Consider the following 24,078-nt stretch of genomic DNA (forward strand, 5'->3'; position numbering starts at 1 on the left):
TTTTTTGTTAACAGGGCTTTACCACCAATAAAACACAGGACACATGGGTCATGTTTCACTTGAATTCTATGTCATGAGGGAAGTCTTGGGTTGAGAAATGCAGCGTCACACATCATACTTACACATTTGAATATTCACAGAATAAAAAAACAACTCCTCTACCCTGCCGTCAGTGTGTACCGCGTGTATCGGGCCGTCCCTCTAAAGCGAACTACGTCTTACCGTGGCGAGTTAAATCCACTGTCCACAGTCACACTGCTGCTGTCCATACTGTCAAGTCGTGTGGAGTGGGCCGACTTCTGGCTGCTGCCGTTCTCACTCTCCTTGGGGCCAGGGAAGGTGAGGTTCTTCTCGAACTTCCTCTGGAGGTCACGCTCGCGCTCCCTCTCCAGGAGCCACTGCATGGTGCCGCCCTCCTCCATAGCCTTCTCCTCTCGGGCCGTCTTACGGGACGCCTCCTCAGAGTCGTCGTCTGACACGTTGTAGTAGTCGTAGGTGGTGTTGGCACTTGGGTCCGCGCACGCCGCCTGCTCTCGGCTCGGTGAGGGAGGCGGCGTGCACGGATTTTCTAACCGCTCTTGACCATCAACGGCATCTGGGGCCTTGGCGTGTGTTGTTGCGGCCGTGCAAAGAGTGCCGAGCTCTGGGTAACCACTGCCCACGAAGTCAGGTGGTTTGAGCAGCGTTTCCTGGTTGTAGACATCTGCCATTTTGTCTCCCTTGTTGAAATCAGAGGGGGGCTGATGCAAATATCGGCCATTTGGCAAGGGTTCGAGTGTCTGACTAGGCACCTGTAGAGACATGCCACCCTGTCCCTTTGCAGTGTCGTCTTTATATTCCACAGGATGAAGGGAGGTGAGGATGGGGGTCTGTCGTTCGGCGTGGATTCCTATTCGCAGGGCGTCCATTGCAAAGTTGTGCGGGGAAGGCCCGGGAAGGACCCCTTCATTCAGTGTGTTGCATTGGAAGTAGTTCTCGTCGGCAGCGGACGGCTTCGGGGAAATGGATTTCATTTCGCTGTAGATCGGCTGTAAACTGTCTCGGCTTCTACTCTTTTGCATGGGCTGACAAAACCCTGTGCTCTCGAGCGTTACCCTTCCCATGTCAGGCACAAAAACGTCCGGACTTAAATTAGCAGCAGAGAGCAGGCCTCGGGAGAAATGGGCGGCCTGGGCCGAAGCCCTAAGTGTCCCATCGTCGGTATAGTACCGACTCCCATCCTCGGGGCTAAACTCATAGTCCTCCGGCATGTCCAAAAAGGGGCCCCCCAATGGCCCCTTGGAATTGTCCATGGAACGGGACCTTTCTTTGGCCTTGTCCGACCTCTCGTTGCGTGACTTCCTCTCCTGGGTATGACTGTGGCTGCGGTGGACCTTGGAGTGGTTGGATGCCCTGGACGGCTCAGGGAAGGGCACCTCTGTCCGCCGCTTGGCAAGCTCACCAGACACATCCCACTCCGGCGCAGTGGTGAAGTGCGACTCCACAATGTTGGGGTTGCTGTGCACCATGTGCTTCCCCCGGTTGCGCTCCATGGAGTACATCGCTTCACGCGGCGACCGCACTAGCGACGAGCTGTAGAAGCGGTAGTCACGGTACTCGCGCTCTGCCGCTATGTCCAAGTTCGATCCCTCGGACGGGTTCCCCCGAGACACCCGTGTCTTGCTGTGGGAGCGCGAAGGCTTGCCCTGCGGCACCTTGCGGTGGCTGCGGCTGCGCTTGCTGCGGCCGCTCTGCTGGGCGGAAGAGCTGGCCTTGCTGCGCTGTGCCTTCTCCTCCTCCAGCCTCTTCATCACCGCAGTGTGCCGCGCCAGGTTCTCCACCGTCAGGTCCGGGTTGATCCGCCGGATGATCTCCATCTCCACATCCCGCGGCACCGTCGTGGGCGTCTCCTCGTCCCGCAGGGGCCACTCCTCAGGTGGGAACTGGGCAGAGAAAGTAGCCAGCTGCTTGGTCTTGTCCTTCTTGAAGCTTAGGCGGAAGAGCTTGAGGCCAAACTTCTTGGACTGCTTCTCGCTCCCACCAACACCCGTGCTGCTGCTGCTGCTGTCTTTGTGTTTGCCCATCGTGTCACTCTTGAACGGGAAGCTAATGGTGCTCTTGGTCTTCTCCGTGGGCGGCGGCAAAGCCTGGGGATGTTGCGTTGGAGGAGAGGGGTGGAGGTCCCGGTGCTCCTTGGCTATCCTCCTCTGCAATGTGGAAGAGTGCTGGTGATGGTGACCAGGAGCTTCCTCCCGGTAGCCGACGACGTAAGGTTCGCTGTGGTTCTTGTGGTGGGACCTCTCCCTCACGCATCCCGAGGAGGAAGGGGTCATGACTCCGGCGTGAGGGGACGTGCACTGCTGCGGCGACTGCAGGTGCTGCAGCGGCTGAGGCTGCTGTTGCAGGTGCTCTGGTATCCGCTCGTCCAGATGGTACCACTTGCTGCTGCTGCGGATGAGGGACGGCGTGATGAAGTACGTCTGCGGCGTCACGATGAAGTAGCCCTCGGGGCTGGGGTAGATCTTGCGCTCACGCACCAATATGTTCAGCGTATGCCGCAGGATCTCCGGGCTGGGAGTGGGCACACCTGCGTGCGACACAGAATAGGGTTTAGGTGATTGAGCTGAGTGGCAGGATTAACAACACATAGAATATATCTTTTGGATGGAAGAGCTTAAAGACATTAGATCAGTTGAGCAGAACATTTCATAAAGATGGTGTTACTGTTTAAAACGTTTGATCAGTTAAAACATTATTTGGGCATTCTTAATTTTGGTAAAGATTGAGAGCATGAAAAAAATGATTTGGGAAAAAACAACAAACAATCCTCTTGTGTGTATCACATTCATGGTGTAACTGTTATTATTAGTCATCAATTATTTATATATGGATTCCATATATCCATTGGTCTCTAGAGCATGGGAATATCTCTGGCGCAGGGCTTAAAAAACAGCTCCCTCCCCTAAGCTACTGTTGGTCTACGTCAGAGTGCACCGTCACTCCGCTGCATCCAAAGTATTTCTCCCTATTTCATCATGGTGCCCTTTCTACCAGTCCCATGTGATGCAACCCCCCTCCGACTGCGACTACACACTGCAGCACACAAAAAAAAAAAAAAAGAAGAAAAAGCATCCTCCCATCCGGTAAAGTCCCATTAAGTCCTCCATGCAATATCAGGATGCAGATTAAAAGCATGGAGCGTGGTGCTTCAATGTTTTCCTTTTCATCAGAGCTACACCAATGTCACATAGCTGGTAAGTCAGAGACTCTAAACGATTAGTGTCCTTGCACAGATTGTGTGCATGTGAGAAAAGCTGGATCTGGGAGGGATTTTCCTGAGGTAATATATTTGTTGTGTTCTAATCTTTGCACAACACCGCTTGAATCCGCATGACTTCAACCTGAAAATAGTAATAAAGCCGGGCTGATTGCAAATATATGCTCTCCACACACACACACACACACACACACACACACACACACACACACACATACACACACACACACACACACAAAGCCTGCAGACAAAAGATCAAACCGGCAGGCTCCCATTCTATACAATACAGAGCTTGAACTTGTCGGGGGGTTGCCTACCATTACATCATGCCACTGTCTCTGACAGCCCAGTACAGTACTACAGCCTCCATTTTTTCTTCTTCTCCAAGAATTTAAAACAGAGGTATTCCCAGAGAGAAACAGACCCTGTGACTAAATCCAGTGTTAGGGGAGTGTGCTCTCCGTCTCTTTGTGTTGTGTTTAAGATGGTATATAACGTGACGAGTCTCGCTGCATTCATTGCCGATTTTAAAATGAAAGAAAACGATGAACAAAAGTCAGGCCGACCCAGACTACACGTACAGCTCCTCTGTAGCGTGTCAGTCCCAAAAGAGGAACACAGACGACACAGATCCTGCCGTTCAGGACCTGATCGGGACCAGACCAGACCAGTGGCTGGAGTCAGAACCAGAGGTGCGTTCAAAATACAAACAAAGGCAAATGGTTTTCAAACGATTTTTTCCTTTGCTTGGACTGCGAAACACTTTGCAAAACACACATGAATGGTCTGAGGGGGTAGTTCTCTGCAAACAAACATGGACACTGGCCGACTGTTATATAGTTTAAATCGAACAATTTGTAATGTTCACACAAAAAGATATTTTTTTTATTTTAAAAGTAAAAAAAAAAAAAAACGTGTTTGCCTCAAACATTCACGGAATTTGAACGCACCTCAGCTTTGGAACCAGGAGGGTATTCCAAGAACACGGATTAGTGACGAGCCTGGCAAAGGTACCTGAGCGAGAGTGGTAAACCTCCAAAATAGAAGAAGAGCCCCACAGCGTCACTCTCCGTGCAAAACAAAGGCAGGGCTCTTCTCATGAGAGGTTAACCACTTACTCCGAGTTCACTTAGCAAGGGTTATCACTAAACCACGCACTTGCGATACCCCCTGCCTACATCATAGTTAGGTCCTGTCCACAACCAGTTCGCCACCCTTGATTCCTTCATTTTCACTTGCCAAAAAATGTTACTGTGTTACCATGCTACCATTAGGTGTTAGCTTCAAGTGCATTTGTCTACTCTTACTGATTTACTTTACATTCAGAAATGATCAGTTTTCTTGTTTTAATCCATCGAGTCAAAAGCAACAGCAGGGCCATGTTGAGTCCTCATCATGGCTCAGCTTACACATGAAAAGTATGCATTAAATGACCCAAAAAGATTAGATTTAGTGTCCGTTTCTACATGATCTGATTCTGATTCACTGATTCTGTCAATTTAACCCCACGGCATCGCTAGAGCGTCCCATGACAGACCCATGACTTCATCTTCGGTACCTTGGATCATCGTCATCCTAATCTGACAGAAGCACTGGCCTTGATCCCTCAGGAGGATGAGTCGGAGACAGCATCCTCCACTCAGCACACGCTCAGTCATCCAATTAGGACCGGGACTCAACTCAGAACTTGGAAGCAGTGTTAGCTGTTGGCTAGTGGCTGTGCTAAGAATGCTACTTGACTCTACTAGAATAGTTTGGGGAAACGAACATTTCAAGGTGATATGAAACGGAAAAGAGTTTTATTTGTGTGCAAACATCTTTAGTGTACTGCCAGATAAAGACAGAAAAGTACATACTTGTGGAAGATGTGCATGTAATAGCAGCAGACCACTAGCAGAGTAAGGTCTCTGTTTATTGTCATTAGATTCTGGCATGCAGTCTTGTGCAGGGATTTAGTTTGGCTGATTAAATTAGCTTTATGTATGTCACATGTTTTGGAGGGATGCACAACCCTTCGTGCCATGAAGGCCTGAAACAGCTCAAACTAGTTTGACTTTATTTCTACTAAATAGTCTGGTGTCTTCTTATATTAAGAAGCGCTGCCTGCCCCTTTGCAAAAAGAAAGGTCAAAGTAGCCATTGCCTAAAAGATTGATCATGCATGCCTGAAGAGGATTATTTGCAACTTCAAATGTTTTTTAACAAGAGTTTTATATATTTAACTATTTACACTACCGCTACGACAGTAGAAACTATACAAATAGTTTTAGAGGAGATGAAAGGCCAGGAAATACAGTGAGGACTCACTCCATCCTCGAAGTTCCTGTGTGCCTGTCCTCCATTGCATACATGTGTACCTTAATTGCACAGTCAGTTGTGTCTGCTAAACGAATACGTGTGAATATGAATGTGAATCAACAGCTTCTATATCATGATCACAGCTGGGCTCTCAACAGTGCCACACAGACGCGAGTGAGGCCTCCTGACAAGGAGAAGCATGACTATGACCTGCTATCATTCTTTCCATGCTCGTGCGAGATAAACCCAGCATGTGGCGGGGCCATGAGGAATACCTGGGGAAAAACATGAATTTCACTCATTTTAACTACCACCTTGAGTGAGGTTGAAAACCTTCCTGCCTGCAGTAAATTGTTCCGAAATACTCGTTAGTCACCGTTCAAATGCACCTTCCCCGTGGCCGAGTGCCTCATACTTGAGATGCATATTTCACTGAGCTCTGTAATGACCACATCTGGAGGAAATCACTCCGACACTGGGGTGACCAAGGACTGCTGCTCATGGCAAGCCTCTCTTCCAGTTACTCTCAGCAAGGGATTCATTCATTCTGAGGGTTCAGGCATTAATCTAGCATCTGGTAGAAAATCCCAGGGCAGATTCGTTCTCATGATTATGTTGTTTCCTCTCACTTGATACATTTCTTTCCTCCTATACTCATTTCAGTCTGTTGGTTTCGAAAGAGTCATTCACCTTCAGACAGAATACAAATATCTGCTGAATGTATATTCAAGATTTGGATTTTGAATTATGGAAGTCACTTCAGTGATGTCACAAAGGCAAAGATGGCTGACACCAAAAAGAGTCTGATCAATTTTCCATCCGGCATGCCTGTAGAAACCGCAGTAGTATCTGTTAGGGTATTTGTTTGTCAGCACAGAAACATCCTGCCAAACCACATCCCATCGGAGGGGCTCAATCCTGTGCGGACACTAAACTCGTACAGCGACCTGTATCTTATTCTTCTGCTCCAATCCTGTGCGGACACTAAACTCGTACAGCGACCTGTATCTTATTCTTCTGCTCCAATCCTGTGCGGACACTAAACTCGTACAGCGACCTGTATCTTATTCTTCTGCTCCAATCCTGTGCAGACACTAAACTCGTACAGCGACCTGTATCTTATTCTTCTGCTTCAATCCTGTGCGGACACTAAACTCGTACAGCGACCTGTATCTTATTCTTCTGCTTCGATCCTGTGCGGACACTAAACTCGTACAGCGACCTGTATCTTATTCTTGTGCTTCATCTCCTGCAAACCTGAAACCTAGCCCACAAACCATTTCTCCAGTCAGATTAGAGGATTTAACTGAAATGTTACAGAGACAACACTTTCTTCTGGCAATCACGAATGACACAGCCAAACAAAGTTAATTGAGTTGACCTAAAAAACAACCTACCACTTACACTACCCTACCCTAATATTCATTTATTTTAACCAACAGTGCAAATTTGCTCCGAAAGATGGAAAGATAAGAGTAGAATGTTCCAGACTTTATTCCACATAGTATCCTCCAGTTTACATAACTGTGAAGCATTACAACCAGTAGCACAGTGCAGTAAGTACAGTGGTTGATGCCAGGGTTTGATATCATAATCCTGGCACTAATTCTGACCCTGATGTACATTTAATCAAACGCTATAGTCTCCGCTTACTCTCTCACTTCTGCACTTGCTTAGGTAAGTGTGTTAGGTCATCTCTTAGATAAGAGCATCTGTCACATCAACAAAAGATGTCAGAAAAAAGCCCATGGTCCCATTGTAAAGCACAGACCAGAGAGAAAATGGGACACTATCAAAGAAGCCACAAAAAGAGAAGGCCACACTGTGAAACACATGTGAACAAGTAAATAGGACAATGTGCACCATGTCAGACAGAGCAAATGGGACACTACAAAACAAGTCTTCAAACGTGAGTAGGACACTACAAAACAAGTCTTCAAACGTGAGTAGAACACTACAAAACAAGTCTTCAAACGTGAATAGGACACTACAAAACGAGTCTTCAAACGTGAGTAGGAGACTACAAAACGAGTCTTCAAACGTGAGTAGGAGACTACAAAACGAGTCTTCAAACGTGAATAAGACACTACAAAACAAGTCTTCAAACGTGAGTAGGAGACTACAAAACGAGTCTTCAAACGTGAGTAGGACACTACAAAACAAGTCTTAAAAGGCATATAGGACACTAAAACATGTATGAAAAAGTAAGGGGCTCTGGGAGACAAAGCTGAAAAGGTAAATGACACATTGTGAAACATGTGAGAAGAGTAGCACTGTGACATTAACACATGAAGGGGACAGGTGACATTAACACATGAAGGGGACAGGTGACATTAACACATGAAGGGGACAGGTGACATTAACACACGAAGGGGACAGGTGACATTAACACACGAAGGGGACAGGTGACATTAACACACGAAGGGGACAGGTGACATTAACACATGAAGGGGACAGGTGACATTAACACATGAAGGGGACAGGTGACATTAACACATGAAGGGGACAGGTGACATTAACACATGAAGTGGACAGGTGACATTAACACGTGAAGGGGACAGGTGACATTAACACATGAAGGGGACAGGTGACTTTAACATATGAAGGGGACAGGTGACATTAACACATGAAGGGGACAGGTGACATTAACACATGAAGGGGACAGGTGACATTAACACATGAAGGGGACAGGTGACATTAACACATGAAGGGGACAGGTGACATTAACACGTGAAGGGGACAGGTGACATTAACACACGAAGGGGACAGGTGACATTAACACACGAAGGGGACAGGTGACATTAACGGCATTAACACACGAAGGGGACAGGTGACATTAACGGCATTAACACATGAAGGGGACAGGTGACATTAACACACGAAGGGGACAGGTGACATTAACACGTGACGGGGACAGGTGACATTAACACATGAAGGGGACAGGTGACATTAACACATGAAGGGGACAGGTGACATTAACACATGAAGGGGACAGGTGACATTAACACATGAAGGGGACAGGTGACATTAACACACGAAGGGGACAGGTGACATTAACACATGAAGGGGACAGGTGACATTAACACATGAAGGGGACAGGCCGGCGTTACCTGGGAAGCATGCTGCCAGATGATCGACGAGGGTCTCCTGAGTGACGGCCTTGCGGGCCACGTTCATGGCCGAGATGGCCAGGCACAGGATCTCCCCCAGCGGGATGAACTGGGACTGGCTGATAGGCGACATGCTGATAGGAGACACATCACCTGCAGGGGCACAGAGAGGAACAGGGACAAAGAGTCAGAGAGAGAGAGCGAACACTAACGCCTGGAGAAACACCTGCTTAGTGAACTGGTTTAAAGAGCCTGGGACCATACGGAGATGACTGGGAGCACTTGATAGAGTAGAGATCTGATTTTGTCTGGTTACAAATAGTGAACGAAGAATAGACAGTCCCATCTTGGTAAAGAAAAAAGTGACGTTTTGATTTTGTCCCACAACTCGGCACCACTCACACATTTAGTCTTGCGGCCTTCCACAGCATTTTGTGCTTACTAAACTATTTGAAGTTGAAGGACTGCTTCAGTGGGACATAAAGTTGAATTATTGACATGAAAAAGCAACTGTATTCACAAGAATCAATCACAAGAACAACACAGCAGTCTGACATGCATGTTTTGTCTCCACATAGTGAAAAAGGCATTAGGTTTCCACAAGAGGTTTGGAATGATAGCTGTACTCGTGAACCTGTGAGGCTTTGGCTGGATTCCACCATTAATCTGTACGGTAACGTGAGGCTAGCATGAAAAAAAAAGAATTAGCTTCATGTCGCATGCAATATTTCCTTCATAAAAATATCAGACTTGGAAACTTTGCATGTCTGGACTTTTCCCCAAGAGAATCTATTTGTAACAGATTTATAACATTTATGTGCCAGAATAGATTACAAATAGGCAGCAAATTGAGATTAACCGCGATTGTTTACTGAATCAATTGATGGATGTTCTTGTAGTAAATCATTGAGAAGAGTTGGGAAAACATTTCTTTGTTTGGTGCGTGCCAAAAGTTAAACTGACAGAACCTCCAGCTGCTTCAAAGCAGTTCAAATCTGATATAGCGCCTGATCATTTCATAGCCAATTGATTGCTCGACAGATGCAGTACATTAAACATATGACATACTTCGCAAATTATTTCCCTAATGTGGAGATAATTTGTCTGTTAACTGTTCACATAAGTCAAAATTTCGCGGATGCAGGACAACTTCTGCCTTAAGAATTCTGACTTTGTTTGATTGCCTCTCTGGAACTCTTACAACCACAACAGCGAAAAACCAAGATCTCAGATCACACTTGGCCGACACGCAACCCAACGGGAGAGTGAGAGTAAACTTGGTGCTCCCTTGACTTGGCCTCAAGTCCAAACGGTTTCCACGGCCACCACACCGACACGAGACCTGTTCCCACGGCAGCCAATCACCTGTCGCCTGGAGGGTGACTGTGAACAGGTGGGGGTGACTGTAAACGGGGGGTTGGTGTCAGGCCTAAGCAGCTCAGCCCAGAGCTCCATAAGGTGGGGTAAGCCGGGCCAGTTCTGGCTTGGGGACGGAGAACACATGGTTAATGCAGGGGCTTGGCGCGGCGCGGGGGCAGGAAGTAAGCTGATTACCCTCACTCGTCCATGTGACAGACAGGACACCCTAGACTTGCGCCGATGTGATGAAACTCCTGAGCTCCTGCTTGTAAGAGGGAGAAGAGTATCTGTACTCTGTCCGAGAGATGTGAGCCACGCTGCTGGAGTGGGCAGGGTGAAGATGCAAGGCAATCTGATGTTTGAACTGGGCTCCACGTCATGGAGGTAATATTCACTAGAACAAAATGGGTGACGGACAAGAGACAGGGCGGTCAAGAGTGGGCTCTAGCAGGTTTAACTGGTGAAGTGGCTACGGTTACAGTTGGTTACAAAAACACACACGCAGCAGTTGGAGCTTATGTTTGAAGAAGATAACGCTGATGCTTCTTGTTAACTAAGAATTTGTTTTGCGAGCAAACACGCTGTTATCAGCCCGAATTGAAACTTGACAGCCTAGAATCTAATTTGACATCGCTACAACGCTACATTCTGTGTTACAGCAACTGATCAAATGATAACACAGCTACAAATAAATGAAACAACCCAAATTAAGGAGACCCTAGCTGGTTTAAGGTTAAGGCTAAAACGCATTTAACACACTTTTATCCAAAGTGACTTACAAAGTTGCATAAATTATAGAATATTACCAATATTAGCTGCTTAACTTTATCTGACAAACTACAACTCTGACAAATGCTCCAAACCTGTGAGATCCCTGTCTTAGAAGTGAACTTAAGAAGAGCTAATTTATTACAAATGTGCCATTTCAAATCCGTAATTAAACGCAGATACAGCACACCCCCCGTGTAATCGTCTGAACGGCCGAGTTGAATCCTGGCCTAGTTTCATTGGAAAAACCAACACGTAGTAGAAGTGTACCAGTTTCCACATGGCTTGGATATGGCACTTTCTCAGGTATCAGCTAAGCCGCAATGTAGTTTTAAATGTTTCGTTTTTAGACATTTTAGACAGATTATTTTGCCCACCCAGAAAACTGACAAGATCCTCCATGGAACAGCTGTTTCAGCACCAGAGAGGACCTTGTTTGGGGTGGTTCTCCAGGCCTAGTTTGCAGACCTTTGATCTGGCTGACAGTCAAACAGCTCTGGGATGAATGGGCTGATAGCAATCAAGTGTAGCAAGTCAAAGCCTCTCTGAATCACAATGGGGCGAGGGAAAGCTGAAACCTGATCTGAGACCTGTAAAAACACACTCTATCTGTTAGCTCTGACACAGGCTCTCAACTCAATCATTGTTTTGGAGGAGAGGTACACCTACAGACCCACCAAAATGACCCATTTTTAACCAAAAAACGATTTTTCTTTTGCTGGTTTCCCAATCAGGTTTGAACTTATGCTAACACGCAATGTTGTAAGATTCTACAAGGTCATTTGTGGGCTAAGGAGTCATATTTAACAATAAATGTATATTAAGAACAGAAAAATGTCGTAGAAAAACTAAATAACACAAAGGTGGTACAACTAACATACAGTATTTCACCCTTACACCTCTTCACGCCAAAAAAGCCAAAATCAAAGTGCAATCCAAGTGTACAAAAGCTAACACTAAAATGTGACTTATCCTATCTGGATGACCATAGCAATAGCAGAGAGAGGCTGACTGAGGAAGTGACCTCATTCATTCAGACGTGTCAACAATACGCTCCGCACAGAAGGGCTCGATCGAAAACATGTGATGTTCCTCTGCGTGCCTCAACCCCAGAGGAGCGAGCCAGGGGCCGGCAGACATTTGCAGACGGGTCTGGGGCTCTCTCTCTCTCTCAAACTCCAGTTGTCAAACCCCCCCCCCCCCCCCTCGCAACACACACACTCAAACACACACACACACACACCCCAACCCCTCCTGGTTTCCCCCACCCCCCACTCCAGCATGGCTGACTGGGGTCCCTCAAGCTCAGAGCAGAGCACAGCTGTGGAGTGGAGGAGTGGTGGAGTGGAGGAGTGGTGGAGTGGTAGTGGAGGAAGGGGGGGGGGGGGGGGTCTTAAAGTGGCAAAACCTCTCACACCCCCCTACCCAATTCTGTTCTCATTCTTCCCCAGCTAACAACTACACAAGCACTCCCAAGCCTTACAATAAAATACTAAATAAAAAAACTCAACACAAGAGCTAGCTTTAAATCCCCCCCCCCGTCCCTTCTTTCCCGCTTTCTCTATCTGCTCTGCGGACCAGGCAGCAGAGGAGGGGTCCTTCATCGGAGACAAGACTGTGGAGGTCAGGACATGACGTGAGGAGGAGAGAATCCGAGGGGACCTCTTCAAAACACCAAGCTTATGACGGAGTGGGGAGGGGGGCAGGGAGAGATGGAGGGAGAGATGGAGGGAGGACAGGGGTATAAAAAAAGACAAGCCTCTGGTTCCGTATTGAAATCCCTGAATGCACAGACATTTAGGTTTTTCTCCAGAGGCTCTCTGCTGTCCGGTGACGGCGCATAAACGCATGAGTTGTGGGGGGAGGATAGGAGAAGGGAATATGTGTGTGTGTGTGTGTGTGTGTGTGGGGAGGGGGGGGTGGGAGCACGAGAGAAAAATTCTGCGCCTGGCGATTCCCCTCACAGCCAGCCGCTCTTTGTCCATGCAGCTCCTGCTCAACCCCACCCCCTTCTATTGTGATTCACGCCAGCCCTGCTACGTAACACAACCTAATTAATGCGCACACACACACACACTCTCACCCACACACACATACGCCACCGAGACAAGGGGAGGAAGAGCGCGGCGCTCGAAGGGAGAAAATGAAACGAATGAAAGAGATTCAGTACCTTGGCCTTTTATATTTCCCCTCTCCTTCTTCTGTGTCTTCAATAATCCGAGCGCGATTCAAAGGCAGCTCTTTTGGCTGCTGTCTTCAGACAAATGAGCATTCACTTCAGGGTCTTACCCAGAATGCTCCTCTCCACACAAAGACAAGGGAGGTGTGACCAATCACATTGTGGCTCGGGTATGCTCTGTTTGCTCCCCAGCTCCCTCCCCTTCCTTCTCCCAGTGAGTGCCCACTGACACACAAGCTAGTGGGCGGGCACCCCACCCCCACCCCGGAACACGTCGCCATGACAACGCTTCCCAGCAGTTGCTCGGCGCGTTCGCTGCCTAGTGAGGCTCCCATTAATTCCCCCTCTGTGGCTCTCTCGTGCTCTCTCTCTCTCTCTCCCTCTCTTGTGCTTTCTCTCTCTCTCTCTCTATCTCTTTCCTCTGCACTTCCCCTGCGATTGAACCAGCTAATTAAAAATTAAGGGGCCAATGCAGCATCGCTGACTCAGGGCACTGTGCTCTGTGGTGTGTCAAAAAGCAGGTGAGACTCACACTGCCCTCTCCCTCTCCCTCTCTCTCTCTCTCTCTCTCTCTCTCTCTCTCTCTCTCTGGCCAGGCAGGAGAGGTGGGGGTGGGGGGGGGGGGGGTAGAGGTGAATGTCTTTTGTTATCTAATTAGGACAGACTCCACCAACAGTGGCTATTTAAAGAAAGGGAGAAGACTTATTTGCCATTATTTATCATTACATCAGATACCGTAACTTAAAATGGTGGAGCACCAAGGCCCACTCATAATGACAAATCTGTACCTGCGTGTTCCCTGTACTACAAGTAAGCTTTCAGTGAAACCTCTGAAAAATGACTACACATGTAGGAAACTATTACAAAATAACCCCCACGATAGATTCAGGGGAAATGAATGCATGCTTAAAGAAGACCAAGGAATAACAAACTAAGCAACATGGAAGAGAGTTTACTTGGGCTGAAGATTGGAGTTCAACATCCAGAACTGGGGGTTCAAGTTGTTAGTTGTTGATAAATTAATAGAAATAACCTCAGCATTAGATTTAAGGAATTAATAGTAATGAACCCAAAACTAGATTTAAGGAATTCATAGAAATGAACCCAACACTAGATTTAAGGAATGAATAGAAATGAACCCAACACTAGATTTAAGGAATTCATAGATATTAACCCAACACTAGATTTAAGGAATGAATTGCATGGAGAAGGTTTAAGGAATGACAGCCAGAGCCTCATGGAAAGTAGTTTAGTTGGGTTGAAAGCTGCAGTCACACGTTCAGAACTGGTGGGTCAAGTTGTTAATTGTTGGTATCACTGTTGCTAGTAGCTTCTGGCTAAATCTGTTAACGTGACAAGAGGGTGTGAGGAGAGATAGGAGACAGTAAAATGCGGAAATGTGTGTGCGTGTGCGTGTGTGTGTGTGTGTGTGTGTGTGTGTGTGTGTGTGTGTGTGTGAGAGTGTGTGAGAGTGTGTGTGTGTGGAGCCAAGTCACGGGGGGAGGGGAGGTGCAAAGGTCATCAAGGGGATTAAAGCTGACTGCAAAAAAAAATGACTTTGAGAAAATTCTTTACTTCAACCCAACAAGAACAGGATGCAACTTGAGCAACCCCCCCCCCCCCCCCTCCCCCCCTGCAACCCTCTCTTGAAACGCCTCCTCTCGGAGTTGACTTCAGTAGCAGGGGGAGAGTGACAGGATCAAGACTAGGCCAGCTGGCTCACCGCTCCTGCTGGAGGGGGCCACTGAGACTGTCTCACGGTTCCTGAAGCTCTAAACCTGTCTGTCAAACTCAGTGCTCGGGACTAATTGTATGCGTTTCACTAAGCAGGAGCCAAGGTCTAAACTTCATGCAATCTGAAGCCAGAGACCAGGTGCTACCCCTAACAATGAATAGACAAGGGGGACTGCCACAAACCCAACAAACTCAACACCAATTACGTCCTCGCAAAGTACACCGAGCACATAGCAATACTTCAATTACAATTATGTTCAGTGGACAACATATCTAAGATTACATAGAGAAAGAACAGGTGCCCATTCAAATCAAGTAATGCTCTTGCAGAACTGGTCATCAGCATCTCTGATGGTGGGTTCGGTACTATCCCAAAATCTTGACTCCATAACCCTCCCTTTGGGGCGAACACAAATGCCCACTGAAGGACAGAACAGGTCATCAGCATCTCTGATGGTGGGTTCGGTACTATGTTTTACGGGACCCCAACATTTTGACTCCATAACCCTCTCTTTGGGCGAACATGAATGCCCACTAAAAGACCTGGCCTCAACGCCTGAAGTGGCCTCATTCTCCACCCAGTACACGCGGAGGAGCTCATGTCCTGTCCCCGTCCTCATGAGAAGCTTTCCTGTTAGGAGCACAATGGATGGAAAAGACAAAGGCTATTTGAACTTTCTACCATAAGCTATGGTTTCTGTAAAGGGTTGGTGTGACCGAGTGCCATCACTACAGAAGAGTATGTGCTCTGACTGTCATGCCATCGCGCCTGGCTCTTCGGCAATGCGGTCAGAGTGCAGGTTTGGTACCCTGTAGACCCGGATCAATTGGAGGATGTGTGAGGGATGCCTGTGTGCGTTAAGCAATGTTACCAAAACTGCACCCTGAACGCAATGCCTAAGAGCCAGGTTCATTGGTATGGCAGTCAGAGCACATACTCATGCGTAGTGCCGGCACTCCGTCACGCTGCCCTTCGGGAAGCGTACCCATGCACTTCAAGCACACAGGCATGGGTACCTGCACCCTCACCGCAGTCAGACCAGACCAGAGTCAGGCTCACATACTCAACCCAAGTGACAGCCCTCCGTCACAGCCATGGAAATCAAACTTCACACCTAAATGCATGTCTGTCTGGAGGTGCACGTGTTTATATGAAAATTTGTATGCATAAAGAAAATGATTATAAACATATAATTCAGTAAAAGCATCTGATTCCGAATAGGCCATGAAGGCCACAGTGCTGAGAAATAGCTAGCAGACAACCAGGACTCCCAGAGGTCTTCAAAAACTCACTGAGGAGCAGCTTCACATGCTCAGACACTAGATGGTGGTAAGTAGCCAACAAAGCCCATGAGCCAATGGGACGAAATGAGCATGACATCACTTGACAAAGCAAGGAACTGGCACTCTTTGTGTGCGTGCGTGCGTGTGTGTGTGTGTGTGTGTGTGTGTGTGTGTGTGTTTTTCTCCTCGACTGTAACCGCCCTTTGTATTATCTTTCAGAGAGATCAAAACATATACGAGATGTAACCACCTAGCCGTCCTTCTTTATCACCACTAAATCCTACGACGTGTTCAAGCACATCGCACCGGTGCCTTATCTCTTTCCAGTGCAGCTTGATTTACCCTTGAGAGAGACGAGAGAAAGTTGAAGCCATTCTGCATTTGCACTCTAATATATTGTGACGTGGAATGACACAAACTGCCATTTTCCGTTCGTCTGGGATGGGTCTTAGTGAGGGAGTTAGGGAGTCCTCTCGACTACTTGTTAGTCCCCCCCCCCACACACTTAGATGCTACTTTTAGCGCTAAGGGGATTTGTTAATTACTCTTAGACCTAACTTTGGGAGTCCTAATGTTTTTGACTGCCACGGCCATTATTTTTAGGAGCTTCTCCTAAGTTGGCAAGTTTTGGGAGCAGTGTTGGGGAGCTTAACTATATTTTACAGTAGCTCGTTGGTAGTTCATCTACATTCATATTTGCATAGTCTTTCAAGTAGTACACTTTTTTTTCCATTTTTTGTCTAGTTAAATACTAAAAACATCAAACAATCCTGGGCTAAAAGAAAAAGGGATTATTTTGATTTCACCATTGCTTCTCTACTGCAATTGAACCCCCTTTGATCAGCTCCACCCGCTTCTTCTTTCACCCTGGCCGCTGTGGAAGGGCATGCCCATGCAATGCATCCGTCAGGCAGCCGCCACCACCATCACACACTTGACTTTTGTGGAGCGCATGTGCAAAACTGATTTTTATATTGCTACATATTAACAAATGTGCAGAGAAGATGTGAAGCATGCTATTTTGGAAGTTACCGGGACTAACGGAGTAATCCTGCTTGCTTCAATACCCCACTCTGGTTTCTGGAGGGCAGGCGTCTGACTGATGGACATTGGATACAAAGGAAAAGCTGGCATTCCTTGTACTTTCCCATTAATAGTGTGGTTTCCATTTTGTTTTTGTTTATGTGACCCAGCAACAAGTAGGCACGTTTTGCAATAAACTGAAATTGCGGAATTTTTTTTGCTGCAATTTTTTGCTGGTATGACTTTTCTGTTATGATTTCATATCAAATGTACAAATGATAAAATCATCAATTTGATCTTTTTTACTTTTTTTTAGTGCTGTCAGTTTAACGCGTTATTAACGGCGTTAACGCAAACCCATTTTAACGCTGTTAATTTTTTTATCGCGAGATTAACGCATTTTTTTTTTTTTTTTTAGATAAACATTCTTTTTGGCCTCGCAAACTGTGTAGTAGGCGAACGTTACGGTTTGAGTGAAAGGTGAGCGCGATACGGCGAAATGGATGATAAAAAGCTTCTGAATGGAAAGTTTACTTTTAAAAGTTGTGTTGTGCAAAAGAAGCGAGCTTCACTGTTGTCTGAAAATGTCAACAGGCAGCTGGCTGAAAGCAAAGAAGTAGTAGGCTTACCTTTTATTGGTAACCTAATTGTTACGGTTCATTGTTTCTGAAATAAGAGGCCTGACTGCTATGTTCCCAGCAAACTTGAAAAAAAGAAACTATTAAGCCATGGTTTAACTGCACTATAGGCTGAGTCCTTGTTTACCTGAAATGTGCACTTTATAATTTTATTTTGTACCGCCCTGTTTGGCAATATTGGTTTTCAATAAAATAAAACATTTGCATAAAGCAAGCCAATCAACTTTTCCATGTTGATAAGGGCATTAAAATAAAAATAAAATGATGGAAAAAATTAATAAACGAAGGGACATTTAGAATAGAAAAAAAAATTGCGATTAATCGCGATTAATTTTGAGTTAACTATGACATAAATTAGATTAATCGCGATTAAATATTTTAATCGTTTGACAGCACTACTTTTTTTACAAAGTAGTTTGAACTACATTTTCTAAGTAGCTGTAGTTAACCAAACTAGATCTCTCCTTAGGGCAGCTTTGCTGTAGTTCAACTTCTTAATTGTGATTGGTAGCTTTCAACGCTATGCTTTTCCCCCCCAACACTGGTTAGGCTTAAGATGCTTTGTGAAAACGGCCCAGATAAGATAATAAGGAAATGGCAAAGGGTCGGACATTTTCAATCACTACCCCTGCTGATGCTGGTGTTGTATTAGGTGCCTCTTTGCCTGTCCAGTGCACTTCTCCTCAGCTTCATCCCTGCTCTTACACGAAGCTGGCTCTACTCAGCTTCACCCCTGCTCTTACACGACGCTGGCGTCTTTCAGCCAAGTGGAATGCCTCATGGCTCCACAAATGTTTCACATCCACAAACCACACCGTATTTCCTCACACGCACACGAGAGAGACTTAGCGAGCTCGACTAGCTTCTAGACCGCCTCCAGAACTGCACGGCATAACAATGTTTGTTCTGTTTTGACCACACTCCTTAAAGTGCCATCCAACCTCCAGCTGATGAAAGAGGTGGCTTGCACCAACTTGAAAACAACATCATATGCTGCGCGCCCCAGAATAATACAGAAACCCATAACAACCACCAGTGACTCACTTCTGGCTACTCTCTCACGAGGCTAAACAGTACTCTGTATTCTGGCCATTACGTGTCAAAACAGCTGACATCAATGTACTTTGTTCACTATAAGCAATGGAAGGACACTGGTGAATAAAGCCCCCAGCTGCATGGCTTAACAAGACACAAGAAGAACCGCCACAACCAATGACGAGTTTGTCTGTATCGCAATTTGCCTCCTTTCTACATAGATCACAACAGAAACACTGGGAGTTTCGTGACTTGAGTTGGACAACTGGATTTGAATTAGGAGGTGAGCGGGCCACTAAAGCTAGCTCAAACAGAGATGAGCTGTGTATCCACATACAGGGCCATCACAGCACTGAGACTATGAAATGAATGTGTTTGCTTTCTGTCTGTGTCTGTTTTTCTGCTGAGCTTGACTGAACTGGCCTGCTGCATTGAAACCTGTGGAAGCATCCCAAAGATACATTATCCCCCCATGACATGCTAAGACCCAACACTCTGACACTGAGACACACTAGGCAAACACAGGTCTATTTTGTTGTCGCTTTGCCCTCTCTCCCTCCTCTTTTTTCTCTCTTTCTATCTCTCTCTCTCTCTCTCTCCCTCCCTCCCTCCTCCTCCTCCTCCTCCTCCTCCTCTCTTTCTCTCTTTCTCTCTCTCTCTCTCGTCTACCACCACACTCAACCATGGGCCATCCCTACCCCACTTTACTAGAACTTCAAATAGACATACTAACACCAAACCATCTCAATCTTCTTAGCCTGGAGAGAGTGACAGGAAATGACAACATGTAAAACGGTGCAGAAAGTTATGGGAATGGGTCCAGCTAAAGATTGATGCAGGAATGAAATCTGAATAATCGCACTTCTAATCTGGCAGAGCTGGCATCTGGCACGGTTTTGTACGTCTGTCTACACACACACACACACACACACACACGCACACACGCACACACAGACACACAGACACACACGCACACACACACACACACAGGAGAAAGAGGTTCCACCGGTAGGAAATCTCCAAGATAAAGCTTCCGTGTCTTGTGGGAAGGGAGATTTCAGTGATATCCTCCAGGTCCAGCTGTTGTTCGGCTGGGCCGTGTGGCTCCAGGTCTGCCTGGGCTGAGGCCATTCTCTACTTGATTTACGTGGAGGTTATTCTCTAGGCTGATTCACACAGTGGAGGTGCTGACCTACTGATCAGGTGCTCAGTTCAGAACACACCTGTGGACCACATCTTCTCATTCAAAAAAAGGACGTAAACAGCTACTGGGACACGCTCAGTGAATTCATGATCAAGAACAAAACAGTTCTTTCTGTTGTTCACTTCTTTTTTTTTATGAGAAAGCCTCGCTCTTTATGTGTGTGTATGTAAGTTAGTTTGTGTGCGTGTGTGTGTGTGTGTAAATGAGATTGCATTTTACCAGTCACACTGACAAATTGTGCTAGTGGGGCAAGAATAAACACAAGTGCAGACTGACGACACTCCAAAGGAGATAAAGGAAGAGAAAGACAGAGAAGCACACACAGGGAGAGAGAGAGAGAGAGAGAGAGAGAGAGAGAGATGATTCTTCCTTTCAAACCCAGAGTGACCTCGGAGTGTTCACGGTATGGCAGAAGACATATGGAGGTCCAGGGACTGCTGTTTTTTTCCCCTTTACCTCAAAAATGTCCATCTCTCCTCTCTCTCACACACACACACACACACACACACACACACTCCTCCTGTCCTCTCCCTTCTTCTCCTCTCACACACACACACACACACACACACACACACACACACACACACACACACACACACACACACACACACACACACACACACACACACTCCTCCTGTCCTCTCCCTTCTTCTCCTCTCACACACACCCCTCCCCTCCCCTCCCCTCCTCTCCTCTCCTCTCCTCTGTCTGTCCCACTCTCTCCTCATTCATCACCCTAAATGCTGACACCACAGCCGTGTTCCATCTTACCTCTATAGCTTCTCTTGCTCCCATTCTCTTGCTGTCTTTCTCCCTGTCTTTCTCCCATTATCCTGCTTTCCATCTCCCTCGCTATCTCCCCAAAGCCCCCCCCCCCCCCCGCCCCTACTCTCCCCAAAACCCCCAATCTTTCAACCTGAGGAATTTTGGGAAAAGAGACACTGATTAATGCGCAGGTTGATCATCTCCATATTTGTCCCGTTCCTTTAAAACCCCACCATGGTCTACTCCACTGCTTCGACTCTCACAGGGTTGGCCTGGAGGCTCCGGGATCCACTGTCAACCAGCCGGCCATCCAAAGACAGTCCAGACCATCTGACCCCCCACCCCCCTCCTCCCCCTCATCCATTGTTAATAAGCCAGAGATTTTATTGCTCTGTATGTGCTGATATTTTTCCCTCCCCTTTTTTCAGGCTGTTGGATTAGGAGCGGCACTAATCCTGCCAAAGCCTGCTGGTTTAGATGAACCCTGCCGTGGGTTCCTGGTTTGAGAGCGGCCTGTGCCGGTGCCAAACCCAGGAAGCAGAACTAGTCCCGTACAGCTTTCACAGCGCTTTTCCAAGATACATTAGCCTAGCATAGGAACACTTAGCCATAGGCTCTGTTTAACACTGTCGGTTAAATATGAAGAGAAAAAAAACAATTGGCATGCATGTACATTTAGTCTATTTTAGGGCCACACAAACTGGTACACAGATGAACACATACACAAATACATATGGTGTACACAAACACATAAACTCACACATGCCCATACACACACACACACACACACACACACTCTCACACGCACACACACAAACTCTCTCTCACACGCACACGCACACACACACACACACACGCACACACACACACACACACACACACACACACACACACACACACAGCTGCTGAGGGTTTTCATCCATCATTAAACACAGGCACTGCAAAGAATAACAGGATCAAAATAGCCATGGCACATATAGGGCAATTTGTTTGCATGGTGTAACATTCGGAGCACCATGGCCAAAATATCTATGAAGCCACACCAGAGATTATTGCTATTACACAACAAACTCACACCCAGAGCCACGGAGAGAGAGAAGGACCCAGAAAGAGTCCCCACAACTAAAAGTGTGCAAAAAGAAGTACAGCATTGCTGCAAGCGGTCGGCATGTGTGTTTTGGCTTGGAGTCAAAACACAAAAATATGCTATTAGCAACTCTCCAGCTTCTCATTTTTCAATCCCCCCCCCTTCTTTATAATGAGTGCTTCACTTTAAGTGCAGACGCTAGAACAAAAAACAGCTGTGTGTGTGCGTGAGTGTGTGTGTGTGTGTGTGTGTGTGTGAGTGTGAGTGTGTGAGTGTGTGAGTGTGTGAGTGTGTGTAACAACATGAAGGCACTGACTCTGTCTTCATTAACTCATCCATACTCTCCTAGGAGAGAGCTACGCGGAGCCATAAAAAATAGCATGAAACGCAAGGAGGAGAGAAATTGAACGGGAGCAAGGGAACCTCCCCAGACCCCCTGCTGAGAGGTTGTGCGGAGGAGAGGAAGACAGAAAGAGAGATGGTGAGTGTAAGAGAGAGAGAGTGTGTGAGTGAGAGAGTGAGTGACAGAGAGAAAGAGAGAGAGAGAGGAGGAAGAGACCATGAAGAGGCTAAGACAGGCAGAGACCAAGACGAGGATGAGGAAGTAAGGAAGAGCGAGAAAGAGGAGGAAGAGGTGATTGAGACTGAGAAAAAGGATGGAGCTGACAGGAGGGAGAGGGGAGATGGAGAGACTGAGATGAAAGATAGAGAAAGAATGGAGAAGAGAGGTAAGAGAGAGGGGAAAGGGAGAGGCTGAAAAGACTGAGAAAAGGATGACAGAAGGGGAGAGAGAGGGGGAGATAAAGAGGGGATGAAAGAGACACAGAGAGAGGTGTGTGTGTGTGAGAAGGAGAGAGAGAGAGAGAGAGAGAGAGAGAGAGAGAGAGATGTGAGCAATGTGTCACAGCAGGGGATGACTGGAGCCCGCCGCCGATGCAGAAGTGCCGTTTCCACGCAGGCGGCGAGGTTGCGTCAGGCAGCCACGGGGCATCCCTGCTGCCGACGGCAACAGCATCCGCAGCGGCGGAGCGGCAGGGTAAACGAGTTCACGCTATCCCATCATGCACTGCTCCCCCCCCTCATGCTACATGGTGCGCGTGTGAGCAAACATGTCAGTGACAGTGGGGTCTGCGCTGCGCTGCGCACAGGAAGGAGGGCTGGGAAACTGAACACAAGGCAGACCTCATTAACGGCACACCAAATGCTGTATATTATCACAAATAATATCGCTTTTCTTAAACTAACACTGCCCAAATGGCAATATGTCCTATCATTATGGTGTACTGTATTGTATTCTGAGACAAAACGCCGATGCTGTATGTAATACTGCGATATGTACACACACAGCTGCACACAACTGTAGTCTGTACTAGGGATGGGCATTCGATTAAATTGTCTTAATCGATCGTCGGGAGAATTAACGATCGATTTTCGATTAATCATTAATATTTTTATATTAAAATTCACTATTTATAGGCTATATTAAAATGCAGTGAAAATAGAAAAAAACACAGCGTGTTTCCTCATTGAGATCTTTATTACAAGATGAACAACTCTTGTGGCAGTTAAACTTGCAAGATGGACAACTCTTGTGGCAGTTAAACGGGATCCGTTCAATGGTTACACTTGAAAATATGCGCTGCTGTACTCTTAAGCAGCGGAGCCGACAGCTAGAAGCCGGTGCTCATAAACACAACTTTTTTTTTCTCTCTAACTAATTAATCTCACATTTTGAAATTCATTCATCTAGATTCATCGTGATTAAAAGTTTGTTTTCTTCTCAAGACTAAATCTTATAAATTAACGAGTAATCACTTCAGACAGCGTGTATTTTAGACACTGTTGTTCAATTGTATTTTTTTCGTGCTCTCTCGCCGTCATACAAGGAATATATGCGAGACACAATGGTGCCCCTCGACGGTAAATCGTAAGAATTGTCCCCTGAAGCAATTCGAATCACCTCAGTCAGCCCACCGTCTTCAACTATGTTGATGGGCCGACAGTCACCGGCAACCTAAACTGCTACAGCGTTGGTAACCTTTTCACGAACTGGTCTAGTTAATTTCCTAGAGAAGTCGTGGAGTGTGGGTTGGCGACCATCTAACCTGGGACTGCTTTCTGTCGGGTGCTTTGCATTAAGGTGATAACTTAAAGACGAGCTGCTTCTGTAATAGCTACATTCAGCTTGACAAATGCTACATACAACTTTAGTTTTGTCGATTGTTCTGTCATTTTGCCTCTTAAACAGAAACTTTCCGCCCAACAATCCCTCAGCTCTCTCTATCTTCAACTACCGTCTCGGTCTCTTCTATCTAACTGACTTGCAGACACGCGGCAGT

The 24,078-nt window shown here is 46.7% G+C and overlaps 1 protein-coding gene across 5 annotated transcripts in view; it reads right to left on the reverse strand.

Moving 5' to 3' along the window:
- stox2b (storkhead box 2b) overlaps positions 1-24,078 on the reverse strand; it is a 55,089-nt gene that overhangs the window by 5,396 nt on the left and 25,615 nt on the right. For 4 of the 5 annotated variants that reach the window (XR_004165966.2, XM_031587108.2, XM_031587110.2 and 1 more), the window contains exons 2-3: positions 8,664-8,816; positions 223-2,566 (exon numbers count right to left, since the gene is read on the reverse strand). Coding sequence is in view for 4 of the 5 variants with exons in the window: in XM_031587108.2 (XP_031442968.1) it covers positions 223-2,566; positions 8,664-8,816 (2,497 nt within the window). In the remaining variant the exon portion in view is untranslated. Of the gene's footprint in view, positions 1-222; positions 2,567-8,663; positions 8,817-12,960; positions 13,208-24,078 lie in introns of those variants that run through there. The other variant, XM_031587111.2, reaches the window with a different exon arrangement.

Source organism: Clupea harengus, chromosome 20, assembly GCF_900700415.2.
Source record: "Clupea harengus chromosome 20, Ch_v2.0.2, whole genome shotgun sequence".
Classification (NCBI taxonomy): Eukaryota; Metazoa; Chordata; class Actinopteri; order Clupeiformes; family Clupeidae; genus Clupea; species Clupea harengus.